General features: G+C 53.8%; 1 protein-coding gene across 1 annotated transcript in view; it reads left to right on the forward strand.

Moving 5' to 3' along the window:
• Efna2 (ephrin A2) overlaps positions 1 to 7,259 on the forward strand; it is a 15,820-nt gene extending 8,561 nt beyond the window's left edge. The window contains exons 3-5 of the mRNA XM_004632918.2: positions 3,821 to 4,134; positions 5,881 to 5,946; positions 6,070 to 7,259. Of these exons, the coding sequence (XP_004632975.1) occupies positions 3,821 to 4,134; positions 5,881 to 5,946; positions 6,070 to 6,191 (502 nt within the window). The 3' untranslated portion in view covers positions 6,192 to 7,259. The remainder of the gene's footprint in view (positions 1 to 3,820; positions 4,135 to 5,880; positions 5,947 to 6,069) is intronic.
• Positions 7,260 to 11,468: the final 4,209 nt, after the last annotated feature.

Consider the following 11,468-nt stretch of genomic DNA (forward strand, 5'->3'; position numbering starts at 1 on the left):
GAGAGAGAGAGAGAAGGAAGGAAAGAAGGAAGGAAAGAAGGAAGGAAAGAAGGAAGGAAGGAAGGAAGGAAGGAAGGAAGGAAGGAAGGAAGGAAGGAAGAAAGGAAGAGACCCTGCAGAGGAGACAATGGCAAGACCTGCCAACTGTGGAGGAGCTGGGCTGCCGGCTGCATGCTGCTTTAGTTTACAGTGGGGAGGCAGCCCAGTGTACTCCACCCCAGTTTTGGGAGACACTTGTAGTTATTTGCTTAGCTATTAACATCTATGACTTAACAGGCACCAATTGCAGTTAAATAGCTGCGGGCCTGGTGGTTGCCTGGAGGGGGTGGTGGGCAGAGTTGAGGCAGCCTGGGGAGGGCACCGGGCTGGAAAGTCTGCCCCTATGATCTCCGTCCCGGCTGGCCAGTGGGCAGGATGGGCCAGCGGGGGTGACCCCTGGTGGGGCAATGGTGAGAAGCCTCCATCCCGTCTGGGAAGGGAATCTCCCAGATCATGAAGCCCTTCGTGAGCATCGGTCCCACCCGCCTTTCCTGCAGAGCCTTGGCCCACCGGGGCCTCAGCACTAATGGAGGAAACATGGGCTTTATGTTGGGCTCACCAGGCTAGGTTTTGGGGTGGGGGGCTCCTCTCTTCCTACCCCCACCCAGGCGCCAGGCCTGGCTGCTCCGCCGCTGACTTGGATCCCAGATGCCAATGAAGCAAGGCTGTCACTATTTACAGCTGGAAGGGCAACAAAACTGGCCCGCTGAGGCAGCCGGCAGTGCTGGGTTGGTGGGGACCCGCCTGCCAAGGCCCTTACTTTCCCCCATTCCTGGGGACTACTCTATGCTTCCCATAATTCTAGCATCTCAAAATCCTTCAATCCTTGACTTTTCTAACTCATTTCTTCGATCAACAAATATGTATTGAGTGGCACTGTCTGCAGGATTGGTCGCCACAGGCGGCAGGCAGGGAAGACAGGAGCCTTGTGGGGGTGAAAGATGAAGACAGCAGGAGATGGAGCATTGTGCAGTACAAACAGCACGCGCAAGGGCCCTGCGGCAGGGCAGGGGCGGCCCCGGGGAGCCTGCTTCAGATTCTTCGAGTTGAGGGGAAGCAAAGGATGTAGCCAGTGGGCGCTGGGGTCCGATGCTGGCTCAGAAAAGCCAGCCCTAGGCCTTGGGAAGCCCAGAGCCCAGGGGCCCTTGCTGTAGTCCAGGCAAAAAATTTGTGCCCAGCTTCCAGCTGGCCAGCCAGACTCAGTTGCTGCCAGTTTGAGAACATGGTGTATCAGAAACAGGCATCTGGGGCAACAAAGAGATGGGGCGTGGTGGGGTGCTGTGCACTCACCCATTGGAGCCCCTCTCAAGAAGGGGCCTATAGCCAGGCATTGTGGCACACAGCTGTCACCCTAGCCACGGGGGAGGCAGAGACGGGAAAATCCTAAGTTTGAGCCCAGCCTGGGCACTTAGCAAAACCCTGTCTGAAAATAAAAAAATTGAAAAAAGGGCTGAGAATAATATAGCTCCGTACAAGGCTCTGGGTTCCATCCCCAGTACTGCAAAGAAAGAACAAATCAAGAAGCGCTTCTGTCTAGAGCCAGATCCCCTTTCTTTTATTTAATTTGTTTGGTCTAGGGTTTCACTACACACCTCGGACTCATAGTGATCCTCCTGTCTCAGCCTCCCCATCGCTGGGATTATAGGCATGCACCACCATTCCCGGTTTTGGTGGCCGGCTCTGCGCAGGGCTGGCATAGCATGTAGTACTGGGGATTGAACCCTGGTCCTTGCGCTTGCCAAGCAGGCGCTTAGACCGCTGAGCTCTCTCCATAGCACAAGATTCCCTTTCAGGGTGAGCATGAATCATCCAAGCCACAAGGGTAAACTGAGGACTGGTGGGCATGGGGCCAGGTCAGACTTACCCCAACCACCTATCTGCGGTTCCTGTGGCAGCCTCCTTACAGGTCCTGGCTGGGTCCCCAGGTCCTGAGGTGGGCGCTGGGCACTGGTACCACTGCTGTGAGCTTCGAGGTTTTCATCGCATTGGGGTTGGGAAGGAGTAAAGATGACTATAAATGAGGAGCCTGCCTAGCCAGGGCAAGGTCCTGAATTTGATCCCTGGTAGTGTAAATTAGGAGCCTGTGGTAGCTGGCACGTGGACCACGCCCAAGGGCCCAGAGGATGCCAGGCCAGCGGACCCGGGTCCTAGCCTGCCCTCCTGGGACCCCCCTGGCTGTTCTGATGGTGTTCCTTGTCTCTGCAGCCCTTGGTGCCCACATCCAAGGTCTCACTGGAGACTGAGGCTCTGAGAAGCTGACCCTGAGACCCACCTGGCTGGGAAATGTCCCCTGAGCCCTAGGGTTGCACGGCCCCTGAGAACCCAGACTGCCCCCATCCTTTTTTTTTTTTTTTTTTTTTTTTCTTTTTTTTTTTTCCCACGGAACCGGGGGTTGAACTCAGGCCCTTGCACTTGCCAGGGAAGCACTTATTCCACTGAGCCATCTCCCTGGCCCCTTGCCCCCATCTTGGAAACACGCCTACACCGCTGGCCTTTGGCGATGGGGCTGAGGTGAGCTCCCCGTCCCCGGGCTAATGCAGGGGTGTCTGCTCACTCTGCCTCCCCGTCTTGAATTCTGTGACTGGATATCAGCTGTAGGGCTGAACATCTTGGCACTGAATCCCCTGACTGATGGGGAAACTGAGGCATGAACAATCAGGATTCCTGTCTGCCTTATCCCAGTCCCCTTTGGGAGACCTCAGAACTTGAAACCCAGCCTGGAGTGGAGTCTAGCCTCAGTTTCCCCAGCTGTGCAGGAGGAGGAACTGAGGGTAGCCCTCCCTGTCTGTGGCTTTTATGTGCTAATGAGCCCCTCACAGGGCCCCCCTCATGCCCCCCTCGGCCCGGCTGCGTTTTCATGACCAGGACCCGGGGGACGGAGGCGGGGAGATCTGAGCGGCTCCTGTGCTGTAGCCGCAGGCAGTGGTGGAACAGGAGCCGCAGACCCAACCCTCCGCTGACCTCCATCCTCCCCAGAGGAAGGTGCACAGGCTGCAGGGCGACAGGGGCAACCTCCAGGGCAGAGGATGGGCTAGAGGCCAAGGTGTCAGCAACCAGGGAGCCCGGTGGGTGGCCAGGAGGCTGGGAAGGAGCTGCCCGTAGTTTCACGGGCTCAGGGCGGTTGATTGGGTCTCAGGACTTGAGAGAGGCTCAGAGGGGGTGAGAGATATTTTAGAGTCACACAGCACTGAAGGTGAGGGCTGGGGTTAGTGCCTGTGATGTAATACTGGGGGTGGAAGAGGGCCCTGAGTCCTGGAAGAGAAACTGAGGCTGGAGCAGGGCCCCGGTGTTAGCCAGGCAGCTATTCAGGGTGGCTTGAGGGAGGCCCGGAGTCAGGGCCTCAGCCTGGGACACAGTGGGTGCCAGTGTCTGCCCAGGATGCCCCAACCCTCTCCATGGTGTTGGGTATGTGGTCAGTTCTGCCCTCTCCAGGACACTGAGGCCCAGGTGGGAAGGAAGAGTGGTTGGTCAGACAGGCAGGTGTTGACACCAGGCAGCGTACTGTGAGCTGGGAGTCCCATGTGGGGCCTGTCCCAGTGCACTGTCCAGCCCACAAGCATCCCCTTGTCCCCTAGCAATCCCGTCTCCCTGTCCCCTCCCTGGGCTGGCCCAGCCTTGTACTGACCCATCCCTCATCCCTTTGCCACTTTCCCCCCTGGCCCCCACCCCTGTGCCAGCTGTCCCATTTCCAAGTTAACCCATCGCCTGCCTGTCTTCGGTCCCCACGCCGGCCTGTGTCCTGTCCCTGTCCTCTGCCGGCTGCTGACCACTTCGCTGGCAGGTTCCATGTGGGTGCGCCGGGTGATGGTGGAGGCTACACAGTGGAAGTGAGCATCAACGACTACCTGGACATCTACTGCCCACACTACGGGGCGCCGCTGCCACCCGCCGAGCGCATGGAGCACTATGTCCTCTACATGGTCAATGGCGAGGGTCACGCATCCTGTGACCACAGGCAGCGCGGCTTCAAGCGCTGGGAGTGCAACCGGCCGGCCGCGCCTGGGGGGCCACTCAAGTTCTCAGAGAAATTCCAGCTCTTCACGCCCTTCTCGCTGGGCTTCGAGTTCCGCCCGGGTCATGAGTACTACTACATCTGTGAGTGGCTGTGGGGACGTGGGGTCCCCCACCCCGCCCCTTCTGCATATCATGAAACAGGCTCAGAGCAGGATGGAGGCCATGCACCCCTGCTGACCCCAGCCTCGTCCTTCGTGGGGACGCTGTAGCTTCACCCTGTGCTGGCTGGAGAAGGCCACGGCCCGGCTGACATTGGGGTGACCTTCCTCATGAAGTGCCCTTAGCAGGGCACTGAGGGGCACACCTGTCACCACAGCTACTAGAGAGGCTCAGGCAGGAGGATCACAAACAAGTTTGAGTGCAGCTTGGACAACTTAGAAACTTACCATGAAAAAAAAAAAAAAGAAATTTACCATGAGAACTTGTCTCAAAATAAAAAAATTAAGGGGCCTGCCCCTTAGCTCAGTTCTTTAAGTGGTTGCTTCAACAAAGCAGTCAGGCTCAGGTTGCTGTGGTTTGATCCCCACAACTCAAGCCAGCCAAACCTGCCCTGAAGGCATTCGGAGCAAAAAAAAAACACCAAAAAAACCCCTTCTGCCTTTAAGGGGCCAGGGAAGTGGCTCAGTAGAATAAGCGCTTGCCTGGCAAGCACAAGGGCCTGAGTTCAACCCCTGGTTCCAAAATAAATAAATAAATAAATAAATAAATAAATAAATAAATAAAAGGGCTGGGGATATAGCTCGGTGCTACAAAATCAGTAAAGAGAATAAAAAGAAAATGTTCCATGGTATAGCTGATGGTGAGTTCTTTCCTTGCACCAAAAAACCACAAAAAAACAGAGACAGAGACCTAGGACAGGTGACACCTGCAGACCTGCAGCAGTCTTCCAGGTGTCGCCTGCCTGAGATGGGGATGTTGGCCTCCAGGCCTTTACGGGGACAGATCCCCGTGGGGTGGCCGTCCCCTTTCTGCGCCATCTTGGAGTGCCCCCTGTGTGCGGAGGAGCCCCACCCCAGCTCCCAGGAAGGCAGATTAAACTTTATAAGGCCTCATTTCCTCATCTGTGCTCTCTGAATTTTTCCCCCTTTTAAATTAGAGAAGCAGGTGGGGGAAGGGAGAGGTGTTTAAATTAAGTCCCGTAATATGAGAAAAATTACATTTTTCTTTCTAAGACAGGTGGTTTCATAAAGATAATTATTGCAATTATTCGTCCTATCTCTGTGATGAATGTTATTTTTATTATGTGCTTTTTATCTTCATCTTCTAGCAGGAGGGACTCTTTAGGGGGTGGAGGTGGCTACCAGGCCTGTGTGGACCTGTGCCTGTCACTCCTGACTGAGGCCAAGTTTGAACCCAGGGTCTTCACACTGAGCTGCATCCACAGACCTTTTATTTAGGGACAGGGTCTTAGATCCTTTTTTTTTTTTTTTTTTTTTTTTTTTTGTGGAACCCGGGATTGAACTCAGGGCCCTTGTGCTTGCCAGGGAAGCGCTTATTCCACTGAGCCATCTCCCCGGCCCCCCTAGGGTCTTAGATCCTAAGTTGCTCAAGCTGGGCTTGAACTTGCAATCCTCCTGCCTCAGCCTCCCAGAGTACTGAGATGTACCCCTGTGCTTGGCTTGTGTTCCTTACTTTTGAGCCCCAATGTGGTGTGGGGCCCAGCAGGACAAAGAAATAGGCTGCTTCAACTTTGGGGTTAGGGCTGGGCAGAGGCGGGTACAGGAGTGGACAGCATTCTGTCTGGGTGTCCTGGGTGGGTTTCCATATGGGGAATTGGGGTGTGTGGAGCAAAACCCCCTTCCCACTCACTCCTTCCTTCTGTTCCAGCCGCCACGCCTCCTAATGCTGTGGACTGGCCCTGCCTGCGGCTGAAGGTGTACGTGCGGCCGACCAGTAAGTGCTGGGGGGGTCAGGCAGGATCCCTTACCCCAAGAAGCCTAACAAGCCGGGGTGCATCAGGAGAGCCCCCCAAGCTTTGGTTTTCCTGACAATCGCCCTGTCTTGTGTCCCCCCCAGATGAGACCCTGTACGAGGCCCCAGAGCCAATCTTCACCAGTAACAACTCCTGCAGCGGCCTGGGCAGCTGCCGCCTGTTCCTGAGCACCGTCTCTGTATTGTGGACCCTCCTGGGCTCCTAGTCCGGGCCCTGTGTGGACGCCAACTCGCGACCCCGCTGTGGCCGCCTCCGAGACCAAATAGAGATACTGCTCTCTCCCTGGAGCTGCTGCCCAGGCTGGGAGGGCTGAGCCCCGGCCTGGGGAGGGGACACTGGGCGGCCCCACGGCCCGACCCAGCCCACTCTGACCAGGAGGCCCCAGCCCCCTCTGGGTAATCTTGCGTGTTGGGATTTTTGTTTTAGTTTTTTTTTTTTTTTTTAAAGTGTCTTTTTCATGATTGGATCGGAAAGACTTGAGTTTTTTAATTTAATTTATTCCCTGCGGTTGCCAGTGACTTTGGAGAGGAGCTAATCAATGTCTCCTGGATCCCAGGGAGGGAAATCTGGGGACACTGGGGCCAGCCACTTTCTGCTCTGTGCCCCATCTTACAGGTCCTGGCTGGAGCCCACCAAGGACTCTCAGGTACCCTGGGACAGGTGTGTGGTGCAACCCCTCCTTATAGTCCAGGAGGCCAAATTCTCCTGCCTCAGCTCCCTTGTTCCTGGTGATTTGCTTCCAGCCATTGTGGGCTTACAGCCCCCCACATCTCAGCCTGTACAAACAGGCCCCCACCCAACCCCTCTGCCCACCTGAGAAGACATTATATTTCTGTAAATAGAGCCAGCAAGTATAATATACTGTGATTTATTTTTAATGTATTCCTGAGGATGGACTGGAAAGTTGTTTTTCTTTTTGTTTTTTTTTAAGCTCTTTGTCAGGGTCTTTTATTTTGGCGGGGGGATGGGAGGGTTACTTTTTAGAATAGAAGCAACACTTGGCAATAAGCTCATTTTGTCTGTCGGAATCCCCCTCCCTTCACTCTCTGACCTAATAATGTTTCTAAGAAAAAAAATGGACAGAACAAAAAGGGAGGGGGGACCACTACCAAAAACATCAACCCCCCCCCAAGACAACGTAATGAAGGAAACAACACATTTATACAGATTTCATATTTCTACCCGCCTTTCCTGACTGTGTTTTATATATATTATAATATAAATATATATTGTGTACGGCCGCCGGGGGATGCCCACGCCTGCTGTGGTAAGGGGCAGCGGGGGCTTTTGTAGGGACAGTGGGGCGGGCCGTGTGGCCACGCCTGGAGCTGGCACCGGGCCTCCCCCAACACAATCAACTTTGGATTCTGTATTTTTTTATAATAAAATGCATAAACTTCAAAGGTGTTTTGTATTTGGGGCCACTAGCTCAAGTCAAGAGAACAAAGGAAATGGGTGTGGGGTCACCCAGGATGATGGGGAGGCCACCAGGGCCCAAAGGAACCTAACTCAGGGCATGAAGGCATATTAGGCCTCCCGTCCCAGCTAGTTGGAAGGCTGAGGCAGAGTGATCTCTGGTTGGAGAGATCCCAGAATGATCTTACGTTGCCAGCCTGGGCAACTTCTCAAAAAGGAAAAACAGGGGCCGGGGAGGTGGCTCAGGGGAATAAGCGCTTCCCTGGCAAGTGCAAGGGCCTGAGTTCAATCCCCAGTTCTGAAAAAAAAAAAAAAAAAAAAAAGAGATCTGGGAATGTGATTTTGTGTGCACAGGTCCTGGCTTCCATCCCCATTACTGCAGAAAGAAACCAGAACCCACAGTCAGGACGAGACCTGTGGACCTCTGTCTGTCCCGGGGGGCTGGGCCTGGGAGTGAGCATTCCATCCGCTGTCAGCCCTGGGACACCTGGGGGTAGGGGGCAAGGGCTTGGTTGGCTGGGGTTCCCAGGCCTGCTCCAGGATTCCTGCTCTCTTGTCTGAGTTTAGGGAGAAGGAAGCTGTGCTTCTGAGCCCCAGTGGAGGCACAAAGAGGCTGGGGAGGGGGTGATTTGTCCTCAGCCAGCAGGTGACCGGGAAGAGGGGCCAGGGTCCTGCCCGAGTCCCTCCCTCAGCCCAGCACAATTAGCCGAGAGGGAACGCTCTCAGCCCATTAATTCAGCCGCGCCCGGCCTGCGACGGCGGCTGCCTCCTAATGAGGATAAGAGCTGCACAAAGAGCCCTGTGTGCACCCCTCCTGCCCCTGCTGGCTGCGGATGGATGGACAGACACACGGGGACAGACCCCACACTGCTAGGGCCAGAAGAGGCCTGGGGGTCCCCACTCTAAGGTGGACAATCCTCAGGCTCCTTGGGGCCCTATGCTCCAGCTGACCACAGAGCTGGAGGGGACCGAGGGTGACAGTAAGACGAGGGCCGGTAGCATCTGACGGATGGCATTGGATGCACAGCAGGTTTACTGAGACATAAGTCCCACGCTGCCTCCATCCCAGCACTGGCCTCTGGTTTCAGTGCTATCACCAACTTTGCAACTGTCTCACTGTCCAACCACAGAATAGTCCTTCACTCCCAAAAGAAGCTCAGCCGCGGATAGAGCTCAGTGGCCTGGCAAATGTGGCATGGGTTCCATTCCTGGTACAAAAAAAAAAAAAAAAAAAGATACAAAACACTATTTGAAGCCACACACGGTGGCACATGCCTGTAATCACAGCACTTGGAAGGCTGAGGCAGGAGGATCGTTGTAAGTTTGAGACCAGCTTGGGCTACAAAGTGAGTTCAAAGCCATCCTGAACTGCATAGCGAGATCCTGTCTCAAAAAGACAAGAAGGTATGTTTTTGGGGCCGGGGAGATGGCTCAGTGGAATAAGCGCTTCTCTGACAAGTGCAAGGGCCTGAGTTCAATCCCCGGTTCTGAAAAAAAAAAAAAAAAAAAAAAGACAAAAAAGAAGAAACACTTGAATGCAACCTAAAGGGAGCCCCTTAACCAGGCCTGGTAGTGCATACCTGTTATGCCAGCATCCTTGGAGACTTAGACAGGAGGATCAAAAGTTTGATTCCAGTCTGGGAGACTTAGCAACTTCGCAAGACACTGTCTGAAAATTAAAAGGAAAAGGGCTGGGAATGTAGACCTGGGCTTGATCTGCAGTACTGAGATTTAAAAAAAAACAAACAAAAACACCAAAACCTCCATGGCCAGGGAGATAGCTCAATGGCATAGCACCTGCCTGACAAGCACAAGGACCCAGGTTTGATCTCCAGTACTGCATGCTATACCAGCCACTTAAACCACGCGTGGTGGTTCATGCTTGTATCCCAGTGCTGGGGAGGCTGAGACAGGAGGATCACTGTGAGTCTGAACTGTGTAGTGAGACCCTATACCCAATTAAAAAAAAAAAAATATATATATATATATATACACACATATATGTAATAGATAAATGCTAGATAGATGCTAGGTAGATAGATAGATAGATAGATAGATAGATAGATAGATATAGATATAGATATAGATATAGATATAGATATAGATATAGATATAGATATAGATATAGATATAGATAGATAGTCACCCAGGCCCTCCTCCACCTCTATCCCACACCTATAAGTCTACTTTCTGTCTCTGGAGCCACCTCGCTCCTTTGATGGTTGAGTGACATCTTGGTGTGGCAAAGACTCACCGTCCCTGTGTGGCCTGGACCTTTCTACCTTTTGGCAATCGGGAACTGTATTATATCTTTATTGTCTTAGACAATTTCACACAAAAAGGTGATTCTGAATAGGACAATAGTCATGTTCCCAACTCAGGACCTTTGTGGGTGCCAGTCTCCTTGCCTGGTATACCCTTCCCCGGGGTCAGGTCACATGTCGCTTCCTGACCTCCCTGGATGAGTGGTCACTCAGGCATGCTCCCTCTGTGTGGTCCTGTTCCCTGTCTGTCTGTCCTAGCAGGGCAGGGTCTGTCCTGGTCTCTGGGATAGCGGCTGCCCCACCAGCGTGTCCCAGGGAAATGGCCCCAGCCACATTGCCACCCAGGTCCACATGACACAGCCACAGGGAACACAGGCCACACACCGGCCTCTTTGGCAGCCTCTAGACACCACCTGGGTGTCCACCACCAGGACCACACCCAGATGCCCCTCAGTGATCCGCGTCTCTGTCCTCGACTGTGTCTGTGACTCCAAGCCCTGAGCGCCTGTGGAACTTGAGTGGCTATGGGCCACTGCCATCGGTATGCGGGGCCTGTGTGGAGCCTTTTCCGGAGGTTCTAAAGGGAAGTAATTTCTCTCCCGCGGCCCATTACTGCTGCCTCAGAGCCCACAGTGGGCAGGGGGTTGGGGAGGCTGCAGGGGGCAGAGTCCTCAGGTCCCCAGGACTCTGGTGATAGTGGCTCTAGGGGTGGGGCTGGACTTGTTATTGGCTTCCAGGTCAGGGTTGTTTGAGCCCCATTCAGCTTTTTTTTTTCTCTTTTGGTATTGGGGAACCTAGGGCCTTCATGCTGAGCTACACCTCCAGTCCTTTTTAGTTTTTGGGATAGAGTCTCACTAAATGGCCCAGGGTGGTCTTGAATTTGGGATCCTCCTGCCTCAGCCTCTCAGAAGGCTTTGACCATATCCGTCTTCATCTGGGAGTGAGGGGACCTACCCCACAGCCCTGGAGTAAGGGGCTGACTACCCCTCCTTCTGTGGCTACAGACATGCCCCCCCCCCCGCTCTTCCCTTTAGGAGTGGGACTGTCACGGGGCTAGAAGGAGAAACCCCAGCTCAACCCCATTTCCTGCAGGGTAAAGCCAGTCTCAGGTGGTCAGCAGGCTGCTCACACCTTTCCTTCCTCAATTCCCAGGGGTGCCCTGCTCTGAATCTCTCCCCTGGTACCCAGCCTGGTGCCTGGACCCCAAGCTTCCTCCGGAGGACTCTGCCCCTAATCCCTAGGGAAAAGCTACAGAGTCAAACCTGCTTTGCCTTTCAGCTTGGTCCTCTCCCTTGTACATGTTTATTGCCTCAGGCATGCCACGTACTTTCCTATTTTATTTTGTTTCTTGTCTCCTCTGCTACTATACTCTCAGCTCCATGAAGTCAAGGGTTTGGATCTGTCTTGGTCTGTCTCAGTTGCTATTTTTTTTTTTTTTTTTTCCTTTTTGAGACAGGGTTACGCTATGCAGTTCAGGGTGGCCTTGAGCTTACTGTATAGACCAGGCTGGTCACAAACTCAAAACAATCCTCCTGCCTCAGCCTCCCCAATGCTGGGATTATCAGTGTGACTACTGGTCTGTAGCACCGACCACATGCCTGGTACACAATAGGCGCTGGATAAATGCTTAATGGACTGAATGGTGTGTGTGTGTGTGTGTGTGTGTGTGTGTGTAGAAGCTGCATGATCAGAAAAGAGGAGGAGGGGGGCTGGAGAGATGGCTCAGTGGTCTAAAGCACCTACTTAGAACAAGCTTAGCAAAAGCATCAGGGACCGTGGTTCAACCCCCCAGCACCACAGGC

This window comes from Octodon degus, unplaced genomic scaffold (genome assembly GCF_000260255.1).
Source record: "Octodon degus isolate 3935 unplaced genomic scaffold, OctDeg1.0 scaffold00050, whole genome shotgun sequence".
Classification (NCBI taxonomy): Eukaryota; Metazoa; Chordata; class Mammalia; order Rodentia; family Octodontidae; genus Octodon; species Octodon degus.